At 39.0% G+C, this 21,671-nt stretch overlaps 1 protein-coding gene across 3 annotated transcripts in view; it reads right to left on the reverse strand.

The window, feature by feature from the left end:
- The window catches only part of RFX4 (regulatory factor X4), an 87,659-nt gene that overhangs the window by 26,429 nt on the left and 39,559 nt on the right, over positions 1 to 21,671 (reverse strand). For all 3 annotated transcript variants that reach the window (XM_010410480.4, XM_010410479.4, XM_010410481.4), the window contains 8 exons: positions 17,354 to 17,415; positions 12,408 to 12,621; positions 11,484 to 11,561; positions 9,505 to 9,668; positions 7,425 to 7,525; positions 5,569 to 5,627; positions 3,866 to 4,010; positions 484 to 578 (listed from right to left, as the gene is read on the reverse strand). In XM_010410480.4, the coding sequence (XP_010408782.1) occupies positions 484 to 578; positions 3,866 to 4,010; positions 5,569 to 5,627; positions 7,425 to 7,525; positions 9,505 to 9,668; positions 11,484 to 11,561; positions 12,408 to 12,621; positions 17,354 to 17,415 (918 nt within the window). The remainder of the gene's footprint in view (positions 1 to 483; positions 579 to 3,865; positions 4,011 to 5,568; positions 5,628 to 7,424; positions 7,526 to 9,504; positions 9,669 to 11,483; positions 11,562 to 12,407; positions 12,622 to 17,353; positions 17,416 to 21,671) is intronic.

Here is a 21,671-nt window from a genome sequence, read left to right on the forward strand (position 1 = left end):
TCTAAAGCTTTGTTAGTAGGTATCTGCATGCACTTTAATTAAAATAAAACACAAGTCCTTGGTATTCCATATCAGCTCAAAAGGAACATAAATGTGTCCTTGATTGAATGGTAATCTAGACTTTCATCCTTACATTTGATTGTATATAAATTAATTAGCTATCTTAAATATCCTTTTCATTAAAGTCTTAGAAGGCCAGACTATGTTTTTCTTCGCACTGTATCATTAGGATGACTCTGAATTCACCTCTCCATATCCCTGAAAAATTGATTTGACTGGAATCTTCAACCCTGTTCATTCTTGAATACCATCTTTTGGAATAAAATAAACAAGGGCAGAATAAAGCAAAATCCTGAATGTGAGCTCATTACCAACTCCTTTTTTTTTTTTTTTTTTTTTTGTAATTATTTTTACTTTTTCTAAAAATGTATTACCTGAATAGAGCTCATAATGCACATCAGTGACTCACTCCTCCTTACCAACCTTTACAACACATCTGTCCACCATGGAATCCAGCCACTCAATGTACGACTCAATGGGGGATTGCTCCTCCAAAAGGTGATCAAACTCCTGATACACTGGCACACAAAACAAAAAAAACAGCCCACCTTAGTACTTAGATTCTGTTTCAAACAAGAGTCACAAAAGGCTACCAAAAGAATCACAAGTTTACTGTGCTTTTTTTTAATAGATTGCTTAACTGAAACAAATGCATCTTTCTTGGTGCTGACCCAAAAAGTTTACTGGGTCTCTTACTTTGTTTCTACTGAAAGTGATGCAGTCATTGAAAGTGTTATTTTAATGTGAGCCAACCAGAACCTATTTTTTAAAATTAGTGTTTTTAATTTAAGTTGCCTGGTGTGCCCAGAAGTGAAACACTTATGGTGTTCTCTATGAAGAGTGAGAAACTAGGCCTTGACCCTGGTGATGAAAAAATGTCATGCATGAAATTGATTTAGAAATGCATAAAGATTCTTCTAGGCACCAAGTGAATGAGTATTGTTGATAGGGCGCTCATCTGTATAATGCTTTAGTTGCAAAAACATGATTTAACTGCTGCAAATCATCTCTTTGCAATGCCAGACACACACACACACACACACAAAGAATGTCCATAAACTTCTGCTTCTTCAAAACAAATTGTTATCAGTGCAGAAATACTCTACTTATGATCGAGAAGAGTTGCAAAAAGCAATCTGTATACTTTTTAATCTTTTCCAAGTGCACATATTAATATTTTAGTACAAAAAGTTTTAAAAAGTCATTCAGCTGCAGTCCTTAAAACTTCAGGTCTCATTTACATATGAGAACCAATGGCTGGAAGACAAAGAATCGTGTGCTTTGACACCTCAACAAACTATTCTTTAACTCAGCTCAAATAAAAGGCCCAGTAGGTCAAGAAGAAAGATACTTTCTACCTGCTGTGTTACAGGATGATTTCAACGTGCTAAGCAATTCCATTTATGACTAATTATAAGTAACAGGAGGAAGGAATTTCCCTCCACAGGAAAGATAGTGAGGGGGGTGGAGGAGGCAAAGGTTAGAGATGATAGCCAGGGAAATGAGCCAGAGTCTATCCAACAATAATGCGAAGAACAACCTCCCTGATTCCGTAGGATCAGGAAGATGAGCAGGAATGCATTTGCTAAACACCTGACTACAACTTTGTTTAACTGAGTCTTGCAAAGGCTGAGGTACCAGAAACATTAGTTGGGGAAGAAGGGAAATGATGTTTGGGCCACCCTTATTTTGTTTCATTCTTTTATTGAATGGGCAACCTCCCTTTATTCAGAACAGGATCACAGAGGAATCTAAATGTTGTCTCCTTACCTGAGTATTTGGCTGGACAAAAACTGCCTGATACAACAGATGAAGTAATTCATATGCTGTGCAAAGAGGGGAGCAAGAGTGGAAAAACAAATCAGTTGCCTGCTTTGCTGCTGGAGCAATGCAACTGTGTACAATGACCTATTTGAGAAAATTAAATGTTTAGCCTTTAGTTGCTACAGGGAGGAGACCCCAACATTTAGTGATTGTTAAAAATACCTCAACAGGATCTGAGAATGCGGGAATAAAGCAGAAATCCTGTCAGAGGTGGGTATCCTAGAGGAACAGGAAAAAGGTGCTCTTATACCCATTGATTTTTCTCTGTTTCTCTCTAAGTTTGTTTATAGGCATATAAACCTGTTTGCTTTTTGCTAGTTATAGTAGCTGAAATTATACTTTCTTGATTATTAGTACCAAGAGTATGAAAACAGGCCTTAAATCCATGCTATATAAGTGTGAAAAGATCTTTGGTCAAGTAGAATAAACATCAAAGATGGGGGGGAAAAATTCTAAGTTCGAGAATAATTTCTATAGGTATCTGAACACCTCACTGGCATCCCATCTCATGAGCTATTAGCTTACCATTTCTGACTAACTGCTTTTTGGACTATATACACCTACAACATGGAGAAACTTGCACAAAGCCAACAGCATTCAGGAAAATTCCATTTGATTTTATTGCGCTAAGAGCACATACACAAGAAGCTTCCTTAAACATTAAGGATGTTCTGAATGACAGCCAAAAATATTGCTGCTACTAGAGCATAACTTTGAAAACTCTTTTTTGGCCAGTGGTAGGATGTTGGATAGATATAGAAAACATAACAAATGACAGAAGGATTCACTCAGCTTCTGGACTTCAGTCTCACTGTATGCTACCTCCTTTGCTGCCATGTCAAGTTTCTGTCTTCTCAAAAGGGAAGAGGGCCATGAAATGAATCAAGGGTTAAGAAAGAGAGGAAATACCAAGAACCTCTACCTGAAAAATAGAGCTAGCAGCGAATGCAAGGCCCATCCCTGAACTGAGGAGAAGAATTCAAGTGTTAGCACAGCAGGATGACTGCCAAAGTCAACCTTACAGAGTCCAGCATACCTGTGAAGGCGTCGCCCCTTGTGTTCCCAGCCACTCCCTGAAAGTGTTACCTCACTAGCAAATCTACCCTTGCTGGGCTCCCACAAGTGGCTGCCTGCGTGGTGCCCTGTAAAGGCAGATTCTGGGTAAAAGATGACTGGTCCTCCTCAGGAGAGAGATGGCAATACAACAGGTGAGTTCACAGGAAACAAGGTTATGTGTAGGATGTTAAAGACAAAGCTCTGTTGCCTCAGAGCAACAAAACTCAGTGTGCTTCGGGTTACACCTAAACTTATAACTATGCAACACTTGCTGGATGATGGAAGGAATATTTTATATTTGCAGAAGATCTTTAATTGTAAAACCAATTTGCCAATATCTCCAAAGTCACTTTCAAGTCCATGCCCTTCACTATACTAGACAGTAGCTAAATTAGCCAATGAGCTTGTTTGATATGGGACTTACACTTAGTCATAAAAGTTTAGGGTGAAAGCTTATCCCATCAAACGATCTTGGTTATGAAATCATTGTGTAAAAAGGAGCTTTTTATAAACAAGTTTACAAGGGACTCAAATACACAGCCACTTAAGTGTCAAAACCATTCAAAAGACAATTCTGTAATACTAGAGCAGGAAAAATTGGACTTTCACACATTCGATGGTTAACTCATAGATTTAGTTTGCCCAGGTTCATGGAAAAAATCCTCCTGAATTTGGGTGCAAGTTTTGTGCCAATGGCTGTTCTGGATACTAGAAAGGAATGCGTCAAGGAACGTCAAGTGCCCAGACATTTGCCCCAAAACTTAAGACCTTGACAGGGCTTTCCCTTACGTTTTGGTAAATACTTCTGTATCTATCTTAAGCCTCCAAGCAAACCAATGGTTCAAAACCAGCACTACTTTCTCTGAGCTTTGTTTGCAGCAGGAAGCCAAGTTCACCTGGCTTTATTTGAAGATTCTGCTCTTACGTTGTATGATGAGCTTTCTGTGTTCCTCCCGTGAGTCCTCCATAGTATAGAGGGTTTGTTTGGTAATGCTATTCAGATCCACATTCCTCCAGTCCTCCAGCATTTGAAATGTGATGTCTGCACTGTGGATCACTGTTCTTGATGCCTGTAATCCAATCCAATCTATTCATTAGTTCATGCTTTATTAGGTTAAAAAATAGGCTTTAACCCCTTTTACGCTTCCTTAGCTGGGCTCACTAAGTTGATTCTCCTCATGGACCCCCACCCACCAGCTTGATGTCTTACGAATATTACAGGGCCCTCTAACAAGAGAACTCTTGAGTCATTTTGCCTACTTTAATCAACTGCAAGTATTTTGATTACATCCACCACAAACCCTAATGAACAACTCTAATCTGATGCTGCCATTGCTAGACTCCTCAAACTCTAAAAGCTCTGCTGGTTTTCATGACAAGCTTCAGGTCAGAACAAAAAAGCAACAAGAAAAATCAAGCCAATACCAAACAAACCCCACTCAGGTTTGTACCCTCCCCTCTCCCAGTCTTTGAAGACTCTCATTCTTCCCTCAGCCACATGAAAAGGTTAAAGCTGCTGGTCTCCTCATCAGATCCATGTCTTGGCTGGTTGAGACAGGGATCTGCTGTTGGTAATGGGGAGGATGGACTGAGAGGAAAGGAAGTGACACAAGATCATGGCCATATACACATCTCTGTAAGTTAAGCACAGATGATAACACACACTAAGGTTTATCAGCTTCCCCAAGGGAGTGATGCACTTGAAGAGTCCTTCACCTAAGAGATTTGATCCCATGTTTGATGCAGATGGTTGTGGTTTCTTTATCTCAATTTCCTCTGAATCGCTATGGATCTCCAGAGCTCAGTGATGATCTACTGTTTTTGGGGAAAGGTAGCACAGGTATCTGTCTCCACCACTAAAATAATGGGGGAAGAAACCTACCAAAAATTCCTTGCAGGAGTGGTTTTTTCCCCCAAAACTTCTTCCTGTGAGCTTCACCCCTCACAGGGTTAATCTGGGGTTTTGGATACACCTTTCAAAAGTGGAGCTTTCAGGTGATAGGGAAGAAAAACCTATCCCCTCCAATACATGGATAAAATGTTAATGAATTCAATGCATTCTCTTCCTTTTTATACAACACAGAATTAGGCTTCATGACTTTTTGACAGGTAATTCTGATGTGAACTGGTGAAAACCAAACACTTTGGAGCAGTTTCTATATTCACTTGCTATGGTTACAAGAACATGTCTATTTAAAACCCCAGTTCAGCTGTTTTCCCGTTTTACTAATTTGCATTTGATTTATAATATACAATTAGGCTTGGAATTTATTGTTGGGCATGTAGCAATTTTTCTTGCTTTGCAATTGGCCCAATACAAACTGCTCTGAAATCAATGGAATGCCTCTCATTTATTTCCTGGGAATGAACCAGCTCTTCAAATCAAATATTAATTTTGTTTCATGAAAGTACCCTGCTGAATTTAATGATCAGGGGTTCCCAGTTGTCTAGAAAAGCATTTTTCAATGATTACTTTTTGATTGTGTAAAGGTGGCCACAACAAATGTTGGAGACAAACTGCTAATGTGATCTCCTCCTCTGAGTGAAATCCAACCTGTCAGTTCATAAAATTATTTGAAAAGTCAGTAAAAATGGCATTCATCAAACTTGGGTAACTGAAATATTTACTTGGCAGAGATGATTTAGGGATGTCTGTCGCCGTAGTATTTGTGAGAATCTTCTGGACACTGCAGGAAAGAAGAGATACATATTTACATACTGTGCTAAATAAAGATAATTACTTCAGAAATTACTAAATTAAAACAAGAAAAACAACAAAATAGATCCAGTTTGCCATACAAAATTGTGGCTAAATAAAATTCACTCAAATACCCCAGTTTTAACCTAATTTAAACCTTGACCTAAACTCTTAAATCTAGATGCTCAATCAATTTTACAGAGACATATTACAAGCAATTATTTATAGATGCTGTGAATAATGAGATGACAAGAGAAACAGAGGACAATGGAAAAGCTTTGCTTGTTCAGCATAGCAAATTTTCTCTTGCTACACAAAGGAACTGAAGAACAGAAAGAACAATTTAATAGAAAGAAAAATGTTGGTGCAAGAATAAGCACATATAAAATAACAATAGCTATATTATGTGTGGAAATGAGAAAAGGTTGCTAAATCTTCATGCAATCAAGTTTTGGAGGAGTCTTTTGACTGGACTAGTAGGGGCTAAACTCTGATCCAGTTTCAGGTAGAATTTGATCTAAGTTTCTGAAAGCAATTGCATGACACACCAATACATTATGGGCTGAAATGGCCCAGGAGGTACTTGCCACTCCTCTGTTCCCAGTTTAAATCTTTGCAAGTGATATGGACCTTACATTAAGATATTTCCTATTCTTGGAAAATGAGCTTTTAAAATGTTGAATTGTGTATTTTTTGGCTGAAATCAGTGACTTGGGAACTGCAAAAATGACCCATGCTTGCAGTTCCTCCTGTCAGTACCTCCACTGGCTGTGTACTCTCACAAATTCTGGGAGGAGGAAACAGCTGCAGAAGCAACAAAGGCTCATGTAAAAGGCAGGGTGCACGCAGTATTTTCCTCATATCAAAAGCACCAGATTTGGAGATCTATCCAAAGAGATGTTAAATGTGGTCACAGAGTGAGTTTTCCCTCCACACTGTACATAAAGGCAGTTAAAAAATATAGATTGAGAATGCCTAGAGAGTGCACTGTCCATCTCTTTCTGTCTGCCTGTAAGATTGAAAAAGATTTTGCTGTTCAAGATTGTCGATATTTTTGAACTGAAAAAGATGTGGTAAAGCATATTCTCACTTCTGACTTTGTTTAATTTTAAAAATAAATTAGTAAACAATTCAAATCACCCTGAAATTAGTTGTTCCAACTTCCATCCTGACTGTTCTCAGTAACATATACACCTAATTTTCCACGCTGATCAAAATAGTTAATCCTTCTCCTAAATTAGTTTTTTTTTTTCCCCTTTAACTTTGTGGTGTGGAATTTAGTGCTCATGAAAGGCAAAGAATTGAGAGCTGTGAAATAAAGCAGGCTTTATCAATAGGTGATGTGCACTGCAGGCATCTACAAAGCACGTCTGAAAAGGACTAGTGCCCTTTCCTGTGGTGACAGGGTAATTTGATCTCCTTCATTTCTAACTCTGGCACTTTTTTGAGTAAGGGCCTCAAGCTGTATTCAAATTCTGCTAGCCTAAAGGTTTGTTTAATAATTTTCTTTGCCTAATATCATCCTTAATGTTTGCTTACTATCAACAAAATTAATTTCTTATCAGAATCCACAAGAAAGAAAAAGAAATTCTCATTTTGAGCAGTGCCTCATTTCACTAAATGAGATTGGTTCTCATTAACAAGTGGAGATTCCAAGTGAATGCAAGATTTATAATGATGACAGGTTTTAATTCCTAAAAGAACACTAGTCTCACTTCCAATTAATTTGTAATCAATAAACATTGTCCATCCTATTTCAACAGAAGAGAGATTGGGTAATACATACACTCAAATTTGATATTTCGTAGGTTTTCTGGCAAATCATGGAGAGCTACTTTCAGCCACTCATCCAGTTGCTTTGCAAACTTTCGGATCACCTGCGTCAAACTGAAAAAAGGAATCCCAACATCACATCATGTTTACTCTGTACATTGTGCCATTAAAGCTGTGACCGTGTGAAGACCGTGAGTCATTTATTTACAACTCATTATCGTGCAGAGTTGCTAACGTATTTGGGTTAGTAGGCATGAAGAAAAACTTCTGAAGCTTCTGAAAACTTTTGCAAGAAAAGCAAAATTTATCACCGTGTTCAAAACCTCGTATCTCTGTACAGCATTGCTTTGATCCTTACAAACAGTACTTCTACTTCAAATGAAATCATTCCCACTCTCTACAAATATAAATTCACAACTGTTTAAAGACAATAAATCAAGCTTCAGGTTTCAGCTCAGGTGTGCCCACATTTATACAGATGTACAAAGGGATATTCAAGTGGAGCAATAACCAACTCCTGCTGCAGGCCAGAGCCAGTGAGTGGGTGATGATGGTGGTGGGGAGGAATTTTCAGGCCGAGCCCACACAGGTGGGGGAAGTGGAGGTGGAGCAGGACCTGCCTGCTTAGCCCTGCACAGGACTGGAACTTTCTCAGACAGGTGAGACTTTGCTCTTCTCTCTTGCTACTGTTTCCTGATGGTTCCATCATTTCCTGTTACACTGGGTAGGCAGATCCTTCTGCCTTTCTCCTTGGAATCCTCAGTATAAAATTACAGTTCCCAGGATTAGTTGCAGAGCGTTGTGCAGGGGATCCTAACAGCTGGCTCTGACAGACAAAGCTGCACTGCCTGTAGCAATATTAGAAATGCACAAATGACAGAGAAAAGATACAAGGAACTTTCTCCCTTTCAACCAAGAAGATTTTCTGTTTGTACTCCTAGCACATGCACTAAGAACAGAGGTGGTTAAAACAAACATGGCCATAGGCCTGCTCTGCTCCACAAAAGCACCTAAAGAGAGAGCAGGGGATGGATGACAACCTCTGGGCTCACTAAAAAGTGCCTTTTCTGGATAGCCAGAATGTGTTCCCAGGAAGTATCTCAGAGGATTCTGCCTGAGTCAGCAAGATTTCCTTCAGGAGCTTCCATTGCAATGAGACCCTTCTTCACCCCCTCCAGTGCAGGCTATGGCTTAATAGCCACAATCTGGCCCTTTATATGCATTACAAAAGTCTATATTCACACTCAAGTCTCTCCTTATTTGCTATGAAAGAACTAAGCAGCTTGAAAAAAGGACTGCTGTTCTGTTTAATCCTTCCAATGAAATAGATTTGGGGGGGGGTGAGGAGAAAAGCCTGTAAAAATGTACATGTGTTATCAAGAATAGCTCATGCTTATAGCAGATTTCTTGTGTAAAATACTTTCACTTTAGCAGTCATGAAATGTACATAAGAGAGCAGAACAACATTGTGAAAGCGTTTTCCTTGATTAGAGACACTTTAAAATCTTAAAGGCTAAATGCACAGCACCATTAAAAAACTCCTAGAGAAATATTCTTAACAAATTACTCAATGTCAAGAACACATCAGTCAAATAATGCTAAAGGTGTACAAGACTATTTAGAAAAGGATTTTTTCCTGATGCTCATATAAGTAAAACCAGAGGGGAAAACATGTTGACTGCACTCAGTGATTACACTTTTTGCTGTGAATTGTTGATCTCTGTCCTGCTTTACCTCTATGAACAAGAATTCTTGGACTCACATGAATGCCAGGTAGGAAGAGACCAGCTGAAATCTACCACATGGATTGGAAAAGTGAATTTAGTTTGAGTTTAGCTGAACATTAAGAAACCAAGAAGAAAGTGGTATCCTTCATCACACAAAAACCCCCAACTCTCCAAGTTTTTCATAATACAAGTCTTGTGAAAATATGAACATCTTTTCAGGAGCATGTAAGCTCTGCAACGCCTTTCAAGTGACATTTGGATTTTAAGTCAGAAAACAGGTGGAAGCAAGCAGCTCTCTGAGAACTGGTGTCATTCTTGAAGAAAAGAAGTATAGCAAAGACAGCTGAGCCATAAGGGGTCAGTTACCTGTCAGGTAAGGCTTGTAGTACCGTTGGCATCAAAACCCCAGAAATTGCCTTGTACAGAATTGAGTCACAAACTCCCACTATATTCACTACAGTTGAAGAACCCAGTACGGGCAGCATATGAGGAGGCATCCCTTGCCAAAAGTGCAGAAGAAAACTTTGAACCTGCGATCAAGAGAAGAAGCAGGGATGTTAAAATCATCAAAGGCCACAAATATCATTCTCTTTAAATGATCCTGCTTACGCAGGATCATTTTTTTAGCCCCAGAGCTGAGTTAATGGGGTGCAACACAGGCAAGGCATGTTCCTTAACTAGACAGGCTCATACTGTAACGTAGCACACAATGGGATAATCAGCCAAAGGGTGAGGAGACCCTCTGAGCTGGTGACAGGGAGTCTTTGTGCTACTGCAGTAGAGACACCCATGGGAATCACTGTATTTTTACCTTCTGTCAGTGGCTGGTGAGTGTAACTCTTTGGCTTCCACATGTCAAGCCTTTTTCTCTCTCTGTGCACTCTGTCGCTGTATACAAAGGAATGCAATCTAGGGCTTGGTGGAGGGAGGGAGGGAGGGAGGGAGAGGAGGATAGCACATGGCTTACAAGGGTCAATGTACCATTTTCTGTCTTCGCTTTGGAAAGAAACACCACACTTTTGGATTTTATCTTTCCTCCACCAGGAAGGAAAGTGGAGAAAAAGTGGAGAAAGGCAAAGAACCCAAAAATAGGGGAGAGGTTTCAGACACAGCAAAACATACCTCTGAAAATTTTAGTTTAGGAAATAAAGGTGTTCTTCTGAGACTGATATGATCAGTTCCACAGGGGTCAGAACACCAGCATTCACAAATGATAACTTTCTGCACACAATCTGTAGTGAAGTAAGCAACCACACCACATGTGGCAAAGAGTATTTGCCATTTCTATATTGTTACTGCTCAGCCCCTTCCCTACCATAGATCCTGATAACCCTAATAAAATATAGCATCTTGCTCTTAAGAAACTATTCTGAGACTCACCGAGCTAAATTTCCTGAATGTGTCACATAATTTTCTCACATGGAAACTTCTAGACTGTGTACAAGGGTGCAAAATGAGCTTTAACCAGAAGAGTGTGAGAATTAAACAGTAAGAAAAAAACCAGGGAATTTCTTCCCCTTGTTCAGAAGACTGAGTCAAAAGACCCATTTCCCTTGTTGTTTTTTTTTTTTCCAGGACCTGAATGAAATATTTGAATCAAGTCCTCAGTATCTCTATAGCCAGATATGTTATCCTGGATAAGAAGCCATCTTCCCATGTTATATAAACCTGCTTGCATTCCAGTAACATTTTAGTTTTCAGCTCTAATTATAGAGCTGTCTGCGTGCACTCCCAGAAACCCCTCAGATTCAGTCAGATATGAACAGGTACAAGCCTTATCCCTCTCTAAGAGATGGCATTAACTGCTGAGCAGTGTGTGTGTGTTCCCAGCTGCACTGCAGCACAACTGAGCAACTGAAGACTTCAGCTGTGGCTCTCTGGGATATCTGGGAGGCTGTAATCCCCCCACCACTCTGCATCATTGTTAACAGACCAGCAGAGCCCACTGTTGTGGCTGTGACACCTGCCCTGGCTCTGCTGAGCACTCAGAGGAATTCCTTCGGGCAGCTCAGTTCCAACAAAAAGTTGTGGTGGACACACTCCTTGAGTTGTAAGAACTGGATTGTCCAACATCTTGTAAGGGGATATTGCTACCTTAATCCTGCTAGAGAACAGAGGGCAAAAACATTCTCATTGCTTTTGTTCCTCCAACTCACACAGCGTTGTAAGTGACATTTAGGGCTATCAGTCACATATTATACACTCAAGTACAGCTATTGTTCCTTGCTCCTGAAAAGCATCGAGCACCACAAGCTCTAAGTCTGTAATATAACATACAAAATAGGGTCTCAAACCCACTGGTACCTTCTGTATCATTAAACGGCAACTGCAGTTTCTAACCATACCTCATCAAAGTTTGCTCTTATTACAGTGTCTAGGATCCTCTGACAGTGAGTCCTATACATCATAATAAAGGTAGAAACCTGAAAAAAAATGAAGGAGACACACAAAAAATCATTCTGCTTTAAGAAATCCACTTTTAAAATATCAGAACACAGAGCACAGAAAAAGCAAGTTTTTTCTTACCTTATCTATGCACAACTGCAAAAATAATGAAATCAGTTAAAGTCTAGTTAGATTAGCTGTAAGATGAGTTTTCTTCTCAAAAGTAAATTCTCCCTTTGAATTCATGGATTTTTCTGTCAATGGGGATTCTTCAAATGTAAGAGGAGCAAAAAGCCTCAGTGAGATCAAAGACGAGAATGTGGCCCTAATTAGGACATAAAGAACTAAAAAAACCCATTCTTTTGTCCATTTCACATTGATACTACACATGTGCATAGAACCAGAAACCCAGCAAGCTCAGCCAAGAGAAGCCAGAGCATTTTTGTCATATGTGCAGCTGGGATTCTCTGAATTTCTACTCTAGAAGGATAAGAAATGCACTAAGTCCCTCTCTGCTCAAGAAAGCATTAGAACTGTTTTTCAGTTTGCCTTCAAGTGTGTTCACAGATTAGAGGGCTGTAACATATTTTAGAAGTTGCACTCCAACATCACATAATTTTAAAAGTTGCCCTCCTGTATGTAATGCAACTTTTAAAAAATGCTCATGGGCGTTAGAAATACTCTACAGCTGATAGTGTCAGCTGCCTATTTTAAGGGAAGATATTTCTTCCTATTAGATGAAGTAATTCAGTCCCCCATAAATCAAGTCAAAGCATAATTAAACTTACTCTAGGTTAAAGTCTTTATATATTAGGCAAAGCTTTCATCCAGAGCAGGGAAAAAAAAACCCAAGACAAGCTGAGAAAAGATTTCCAAAGTGTTACCTTCTCCTCTGGCAGACTGGCTGGCAGATTTAGATCTTTGACATTTGGAAACTCTGGCAGCAATGTTCCCAGTTTGGATCTTGGTGAATACGCCACTGTCTGTTTGGTTACTTCTTTTTTTCCTGTTTCGTTGACCCAGGCTGCTCCTTTTTTAGAATACATCACATCATAATACTGGGAGTTTTCTTTCACTGCAATTCCATAATAATGGTACCTGATACATAGAGATGTGTATTTTATAAAGCAGATTGTTTGAAAATTAAAGAAAAATATATGGAGGAAAAGGGCAACCGATAATGCAAGTGATTTCTACAGCAAAATAGACTGAGCAATAGTTTATATATTATTTACAAGCATTGATTCAGCAGCAGAATACTGTGGTAATATATTGAGCTTACAGTTTTCATTCCTTGTGGTAGAAGAAAGGTGACTCTGATGTAGGGCAGGAAAATAATGTACTTCCCTTTTTTAACTTCTTAGTACAGAAATAAAAAGCGTCCTAAAGCTACTTGTTGGCAGAGCTCTGTTGTGCAGCTGCTCCTTTAGTTCAGCAATAAGCAGAGGTACAGACCCTCTGGACTAGCCCTTCTGTTGTTATTTCAGCTCCCTGATTCTCAGGCTGGTGAGGGCTGGTTTGGTCTCTGAAAAGCATGAGTCTTTATTGCAATTGAGCTGATCAGAACAGTTTCAAAAATTGAAAACACTTCAACCAAAAGAGGTGGGGAAAGGGCTTGTGCTGGAAAGCAATGAATGGCAGGAAATGTACAATTCCAATTATTTGCTTCATACCCTAGCATCAGCACTGGGCTTTGATCAGCGAGGGATACCACACAGCACTAACTCTGTCTGTGGAGGCCACACTGGGAATTACAGTGTGGCTGTGCTGCAGAAACAGATTGGTGGCCTCATGGCACAACTTTGTGCTACCACTCAGCTGTATTACAGGTGCCAATGGAAGCACTGACTATCAAGCAAAACTCTTGCATCAAAGGAGCAAAGGTTATCTTAGTCCTTCTGTAATTTCCTAACTTTTATTTTGGTTTCTCAGCTGTAGGCACCCAACCCATCAGCTAAATTTGTAATGATTACAAAAGGCATCACAAGATTGTATTGCTGGTATACTTCTGCTTCAGCCAAATCCTACACAGTCTTTTCAATGATCCTCCACTTCTCTCCTTATAGCCTATCAAAAGCCTATCAGATCATCATGAGACTCTCTTCTGGATCCCACTATGGTGGCACAAGAAGTTCTGTCTCTGGATGCTTCTTTCACTCTTCAGTCAGCTACTACTTCAGAGTGCTGCCATCAGATCTGTTCACTTGAATAGACACAAATTTGCTTTCGGCTGTTCTACAACGGTCATCAATGCAATTAGTTAAAGAGTAGCATCTAAGTGATGGTAGTTTAACTAACCAGTGACTTTTCCTTTTTCCATTCACAGTCATTCACCCACAGATCAGTGCATGTCATAATTCCCAGTATAAAATGGTGGCAAAGAGCTGGAAGCCCAAACTTTTCTATCAGCAGAGATGGGCTGAGAGGAGGTCTGGGGTGTTGTAGCCAATTTCTAGTACATGGTTCCCTGGCCATACCCACTGAGGACATTCCCTGTTTTCATTAAAAATAAAAGCTGTCTTGAACTCAACATTGGATAATCCAAGTGAAATATCTTAAAACATTACACTGACGTGGTGTAACGTCAGTGATTAATGGAATTTCCTAGCTTCAATACCTGAGAAAGCAACAGTATTGGTTCCAAATTTTCCCATCAGAGCTTAGGTCAAAACATGCATTCTATACAAGAAACCAGGCTTCAGACTAACCTGTTACAGGTAACTAATGGCAAGTTTGTGCTGGGGTTACAGCATCAGCTGTAGAACTTTGGCTTTTTAGCTTGAATGGCAACACTTCCAGCTCTCAGTTAAAGTGCCCAGTTTGGTCCCTCACAGCTGCCAGGCAAGTGCTGCACATAAGAGCCATAAAACTCACACGTGGCCTATGTGTTGCATCTGGGGCAGGGGAACCCAAAAGGAAATGCTGTGGGGAGCCAGCAACACAAATTGCTCAGGGAAGGACAGGAAGACAGAAAAAGTCAGAGCAAGCAGGACTGAAAGGCTTCTATAATGTAAACAGGGGTCAGTCTCATATCAAGTTTTGTCTTAAATCGGTGAAGGGAAAAAAACGCAAGCCTGGAAAATGTAGTAGAATTTCACTGTGCAATGTTTAATTCCTGGTATATTGCACTTGGTAGTAAACTGCATAAGAGTTTTCCATGTAGCTTCAAAATCATATAGGCAGCAGTAGCCAAATTAACTCCAAAGTTTTTCTAGATAGCTTCTTCTTTCAGTAGTTTTACCATTGCAAAGGGCAAAAACTCACTAGAGTAGTTTATACACTCTTTTCCAATTACTTTTTTGTATTTCTATCAGAAAAAAAAAATCAACTTAATTCAATAAACAGGGTTTGAAATTTTGATATGTAGAATAACAACATGCAGACAACAAAATCATTTTTGTGTTAAAGTGGAATACTTTTTACCCTCATGGATCTGTTATATACAGCACTCCTTGAAAGAAAGAAGCAAAATTCCCTTTACACCATGTAGCTCCCACTGGCTTAACTCACACTTTGTATACCAAATTGAAGAGTTTCAGACTACAGTACAGAAATAAATTGCTTTTTATGTTCAGCTGCCTTCTCACGGCTCACCTGTGGTGGAACTGTTTTTAAGCTCAGTGCCATAGAAAACAGCTGCATGCTTACATCAATAAAACAGCTGCAAACCAGAAAGCTCACAACTGATGAGCAAGAGTATAGCACCATTGTAGCTCTGAACTTTGTAATGCTACAAGGCAGCCGTGCTATAAAAAGACTGAAGGCAGAACAGTGTGAAGTCAGATAATCTTAACCACTTCTGTGGCTGAATTTCCTTTGGCAGTAGCAGGGAAGTGGAACGAGAATAATACTGGCAGCAATCGGTCAGCACAGTTGGTGATAAAGGGACCAAAGTGTTAATGCCTAAAGTAATTTCTTTACGTAACACTTAACTGGAATGCAGTCAGATGTTTCTGAAAACAAAACCAGAGCTCAGTTACAGCTGTGCTGGGTCTGCCAAGGAGAGCATTTATCCTAAAGTACGGCATGCATGTAGCTTCTGTGTGTATGTGACAGAAGCCCCTTATTTGCTAGATGGGGAGCAGAACCATTGCACAAGTGGCATGAAAGGAGTATGTGACCTGAAAGCTGCTCTGACAGGCAGGCAAGTTAGGGAGAAATTGTGAAGAAATATTAAGCCTCACTGACTTGTAGCCTCAGTGAGAGTAAAGAGACAGCTTTTAGAGGTGCAAGACACCTCTAATCAGCAGATCAAGAGCGTCTTGCCCTCTGAGAGACTCCTGGTGCTGTGGGAGGAACTCTGGTTTGGAAATAAAGCAGTGCTCACTGCTTTAATTAAATGGAAGGACAAGTAACAAAACTGTAGCTGATGTCAGGATGATTTGATTGCTGATAGGGGGTACTCATATGAATGTGTCCACAAAGCAACTTGTGCACACTTTCACTCTTTATGAGGAATCTTTATGAACTTCCACAAAACTTACATTCAGTACTAAGTCCTGACACTTTGATTATAGACCTGTCATGCTTTCCTAGTATGCTGTTGGGCTAGCTCAGAATTTCCACCTGAGAGTTTGTCTGGTGGCTTGATGAGTGATGTTATGGCAACTCTGAATTTGCATTTGGGAATGGATTTCAAATCTTCAGTTAGCTGCTTAAATATGTCTGTTCTAGAAAAAGAAAGCTTAGTTACAAAAACTAAGAAAACATCAAGCTGGGGAAAGAACATGTTGTCCCATCAAAGAAATACTGCTTGGCATGGACCACTTATTAGAAGAGCACAGTAAATCTATCTTTAATTGCATTTCTTTTAGCGTCTTAGTTTCTTTTTTTCTTTAAAGAGCAGGTCGTTCTAGCTTTAGTATGTAAGCTCAATCCTAATAGCATATTTCATTCTTAGCATTTAGCAATATCGTGTTTTTCAGGCTTTACTTTGAAAGAGAAGCTTTACCAACAAAATTTTGCAAACACACCATCTCACATTTTCATTTCCCTTTCCATAGTATTTTCACCTGTGAGCTATAGATACTACACTTTTGCTACTCTGTAGGATTCTGTGAAAGCTAAGCAAGAAAAGCAGATTTTATTACGTGAGGGGCCTAATGCTTGCCAGAAAAAGATTCAAAGCTACACTGGAAAAATTTCTTTGAGTCCACAAGCAGAAAAAAAGTATAATAACATCACTGTATCCTCTTCATAAATTGGTAAAATCACATCTTATCAACAATTGGAAAAAGTCAAATACCCCAGGAAGTGCATTCTTAATTCTGAATCAGTTTCTCATTCTGGAATTAGGATGAACTGTTCTCAGAAAATACCAGCTTTGGGTAAGGCAATAAGCTAATATTTTAGTCCCTAAAGATATGCTGGATTTCATTACACAGGAAAAATGGTGGTTAAACACAGGTTTGTGGACAATTTCAGTTTAGGCCAATGTATGTTCCTACCTAAATTCCAAAGAGCATTCTGACCCTTGTTCTCTAGCCTGAAACATGATGCTAACCAGTTGTTATTTCACAGCCTCCAACAGTAGTTCCATTACTCCTGAGTGCAAATGTCCTTTATGTTGTGTAAAGTGAGCTGAGATGAAAAACAATACAGAAAATATTGCTGATCAAATCAGTATGCTGTTGGCCTCCATTAGACCCCCTTTGAAGGATCACTGCTGAATCTATAAGATAATGTAAAGACTACAATAGAACCTCCATCAAAGTTGGTTTTAAGGCCCTAACTGGACAAATTATTCCCTATTTTCATATGATTCCATTCGGTAAAGCCAGAGCCAGATGGGGCCCTGTGAGAGATGATAATATTACCATACACTGCTTACTTTGATTGGCCTCTGGTTCCCAGTCTTCTTGTTGTTAGTTGTGGAAACTGTTGTCTTATTATCTGCAAATAAATAAAACTTTTATTAAGATAGATGGAAAAGCACATTTACTAATACTTAATTTAATATGGACTTTCAAGACAGAAAATCAGAAAAACTGCACTGTGAAGTCAATAAAATATGTGGTAGGAAAAATCAGAAATAAACTCTTGATTTTTTCCATTACTGAAAGAGGGGAAAGAGACTTTAAACTTCACTATAATTCCACTAACTACCATTAATTTAAATACTTGCATAAGTTACTGGAGTAGAACATACTTCCTTAAAAATCTAAGATCAGTTCTGCCTCTAAACTAAGGAGGACTGTAATTAGGATTGGCGTACTATTTTTTCATGTCTCTTTGAAGGATCAACAAAGTTCTCTACAGACCTTCACAAACCTGCCACTAAACACTTCTTTTTCTGAAAGATGATTCTCTGAAAAGATTTTGGTATTTGACAGGGGCATCATTTCTACCAAGGAAAACTCATCATGGCATTTGTAAAGATACCTCATAATCAATTTATCCTCTATGGAAAACAAATGGATCTCAGAAACAGCAGGATATCATCAAGAATCCGAACTCTAGTGTGTCAGCAGACATTGAAAGAACATTGCTACTGTAACCCAAAACTTATTCAGTGACAGTTGCATTTAAGGAAATGGATCAGTGAATGTAGATTGTGCCTTCAGTAGTCAGAGCCTCTATCAACCAGGCTAATCCTGATGAAAAAGCTTTGCTGTTGTTGCTGGAAAGGAGATGCTCAGCACCTCACAGGATTGAACCAGATTCTCAGTGGGGTCTGCAGTAGGAGGAAAATTTTTCTGAGAGAACAGTCATGCAACAAAAACTGCAGTAAGCCTTGAAGATTTACTTGCGAAGGAGCTTCTTCCTTTTAAAATTTGTAATCCATTTTAATTGTGGTTTTGTTACATAAATTGCTAAATGCTTCCTCTTTGGGGGGTAGCAGCAACTAATATTAAAGGAAAACAAGCCTTCAAGATGGAATAAAACTGTTCAACTAGGAAAAAAGTCAATTTAAATTGATTAAATAATATAGATTTTTTTTTTTTTCCTCCATTAGCCATTTTGCCACCATGACAAATATTTAATCCTGATTGATGACTGAAAGCTTTGGAACACGTATTTAGATCAAAGGGTGCTATATAAATAAAGACATTACAATGTCACATATTTGACCATTTCTTCAGTACTTTTTGGGGGGAGTTTAGCGAAGGTACAACCATCTTCCCTTAGTATCATATAAAAATTGACCTGTGTTAGTTTCCAAGAGCTTTGCACAAGGTGGCTGATGTCAAAAATGCAGCAAAGACTCAGAGTCGCTAGGTTGTTCAGCTTTAATTTCTGGAGCAAAACTTCAGCAAACAGTAAAACACTTTTGTGGAGCTGTGAAAGTTCAGCCTAGCTGTTTGATAAATGAGCAGACAGGCAAGAAGCCCTTCTTTCTTTTTTTGTATGGATTCAATGAAGCCTGCCTAAAGAACACCACATGCTGTTCCAGCTACTGATCTAACATTCCGCAACATCTCAGCCTTCCAAATTCCCTTTAATTACACATTAATCCCACCCCTCTCTCTTTCATTTTCTGCAGACAGGGTTGGGGGCTCCACAAGGCTGTGGGAAAAAAGGCAGTGTTGAAGAACTACTTTCTGAGGATGGTGTTTTTGGGCTAGGGGATTTTTTTAGGGTTGGCTGTGTTGGTTTTTTTGGTTGGTTTTTTGGGGGTTTTCTTGCATCAGTTTTCATTCAGAAAATATCATCCCTCTCCAAAAGCTGCTTTTACAGCAATTGACTTAATATTAGTGATAGTTTTACTCTATTTTTCCTTTTGGAACAGCATCAAACCATATTACTTGCAAGTCTTTCCAGTGGCAGTGAAGTGTTACAATGCACACTGTAAATGCTACTTTATGAACCATATGCTGTGGGAGTTCCTGGGATTTAAATAAATCAGCCAATTTCTACATACCAGGGCAGAGGTGATCAGGAAAAGAGAATAATAATGAAGCAGTTGATCAGATGATCCTTTTTTCTTTTCCTTGTTTCTTTTTCAAATCCAGCACATTTTAAACAAGATACACCTTTCAGAATATATCTTAAAATTATGCATCACTTAAAACACTATTTCCCAGTAATTTACAAAACAAAAAAAAAAGAGAACAATCAAGCAAACCTTTGAAAAAGAAGTCAGAACATTTTTATCTAATGCTGTATATGTAAAATATAACATGGTATACTTATACCTAGGTGCTTGTACACATATGCGTGGTTATTAATGTCTGTGTTTGAAACAAAACAAATCATGTACTGAAAGAACTCTCTGTTCATATAAATGTTTATATTCAGCTATGTTTATGCAAATCTCTGTGCAATGATACTGGTAAAGGCAGGAAGATTTCCCTGAAAGGGGAGAGGAAGTCAGATCAGGCAGGATAAAGTGGAGTTCACTGTGTGCTGAAATCAGTGGAGAGAGAAAAGGCAGAGACCCTAATATGTTTGTTTTTCTTTTAAATTTATCTCATTGTCAGCCTGAAAAATTACTGCACAAATATGTCATTGTTGGTTTATTAACTTTTAAAGACCTATAGACAAAATGTGTTAATTTTACAATTGTGTGGGGAAGGAAGTGGTTCTAATTGTCAGACATGAAAATCCAGGTTTGGATCTGAAAACCAAGTTGGATCATTTTCCTCTCATCATTGCAGTGAAGTTGCACAAGCAGATGAATCAAGACCAGACCATGCACTATGAGCTGCTTTCTGAATGGGGCCCAGGCCCTGTTCTCACAGCAGTTCTGGATTCTCAAAGAAACAGTGGCAAAAAGATCTCAAGGGTGGTATCCAAGGGAATTCTGGAGTGAATGGATCTTTACCACTGTCCTTCAGTGGAGCTAAAATTTCATCTCACACTCATCCAAACTGACCATAATTCCAGCTGCTCTGGAAGATCTGCTGAGTAAAAAGGTACAGGTTTTATGCTTTCCAAGTAAAATTTCACCTAAGTTACATGGCAGTTTTGACTGTTAGGCATTATTTTAGGCTAGCTGGCTTTTTGGTTTTGAGACAGATGTAGACCAGGAATTTCACACAGAAATAGCTTCTGTCCCTATTATGTTAGCCTCAGAAAAAAAATGTTTCTGCAATTTCTTCCTCAGTTACTGAACTTCAATCTGTTCTCCTTCTCTTTTCTCTGAACTGTTCTTAAGACATGATCTTGCCTTCTGCCTACAGAAGATCTTCTATGCCTTTCTTGATTAAAACCAATATTATTAAGAACTGCTTTATCTTTTTGCTACTCCACAGTTCTCCTGGTGAGTGCCTAGTGCATACCTAAGATGAAGACAGAAGTCATTACATTATAAAACAACATATATTTAGTTTACATTTTTTTAGGGGACTAGTATATCCAGGTCAGCATTTGTATAACATTTCTGAAGATAGTCCTGACAAATGGTTTTCGGAGTGTCTGTGCAGGTAGATCATATGGGGAGAATACAGGATTTTTATCCCACTTCAGCTTTTTAAACCTAGCAGAGGTGTCTGAATAAACTTGAATTAAATACCTAGTTACTTGTATTTTTGGTCATTCTTAAGGCAATAAAAATAAAATGGGTCACTTGAGCATCTGTGTAAAACATAGAAAGCTTTTTGAGCAACAACAAGAAAAATGCACTTCCTCTGTCAGGGTCGTATTAGAGTCTGCACAATCTATTAACCTTAGGCACTAGTAACTGCAGGAGCTGCTCTGTTACCCACTAACGGCTGCAAGGCTGCATTCCTTCAACCTGATTATTGCCAGCTGTCATTTCTGCCACTGCCTCTCTCCCCACAGCACCAGTACTGCAACATTACAACACAAGCAGATCCAGGCTCAGCTTTAAAATGAAGAATTATAGAATCACAGAATGGCTTGAGTTGGCAGGGACCTTAAAGATCAGCTTATTCCAAACATTCTGCCATGGGCATGGACATTCGGCTTTCACCACTACGCTGTGACCCATCACTCCTCATTGCATTCACTATCCAACTCTGAACTCTGTGTTTCTCAATTTTTCCATCTAAAATCATCTATGACATGTCAAAACAAAACAGGGAAAAGAAATCTTATAAAGCACCTTATGTGTCTGTCTTCATGCAAACAAGTAAGGATGAGAGAAGCCAGAGATGTCTGGAACTTTCAAAGTAATTTTTTTCTTCCCTCCTTTGTCCAAATATTAAATTTTACTATGGGGCAACAGGCAGAGGACGGTTTTTAGA

This window comes from Corvus cornix, chromosome 1A (assembly GCF_000738735.6).
Source record: "Corvus cornix cornix isolate S_Up_H32 chromosome 1A, ASM73873v5, whole genome shotgun sequence".
NCBI lineage: Eukaryota > Metazoa > Chordata > Aves > Passeriformes > Corvidae > Corvus > Corvus cornix.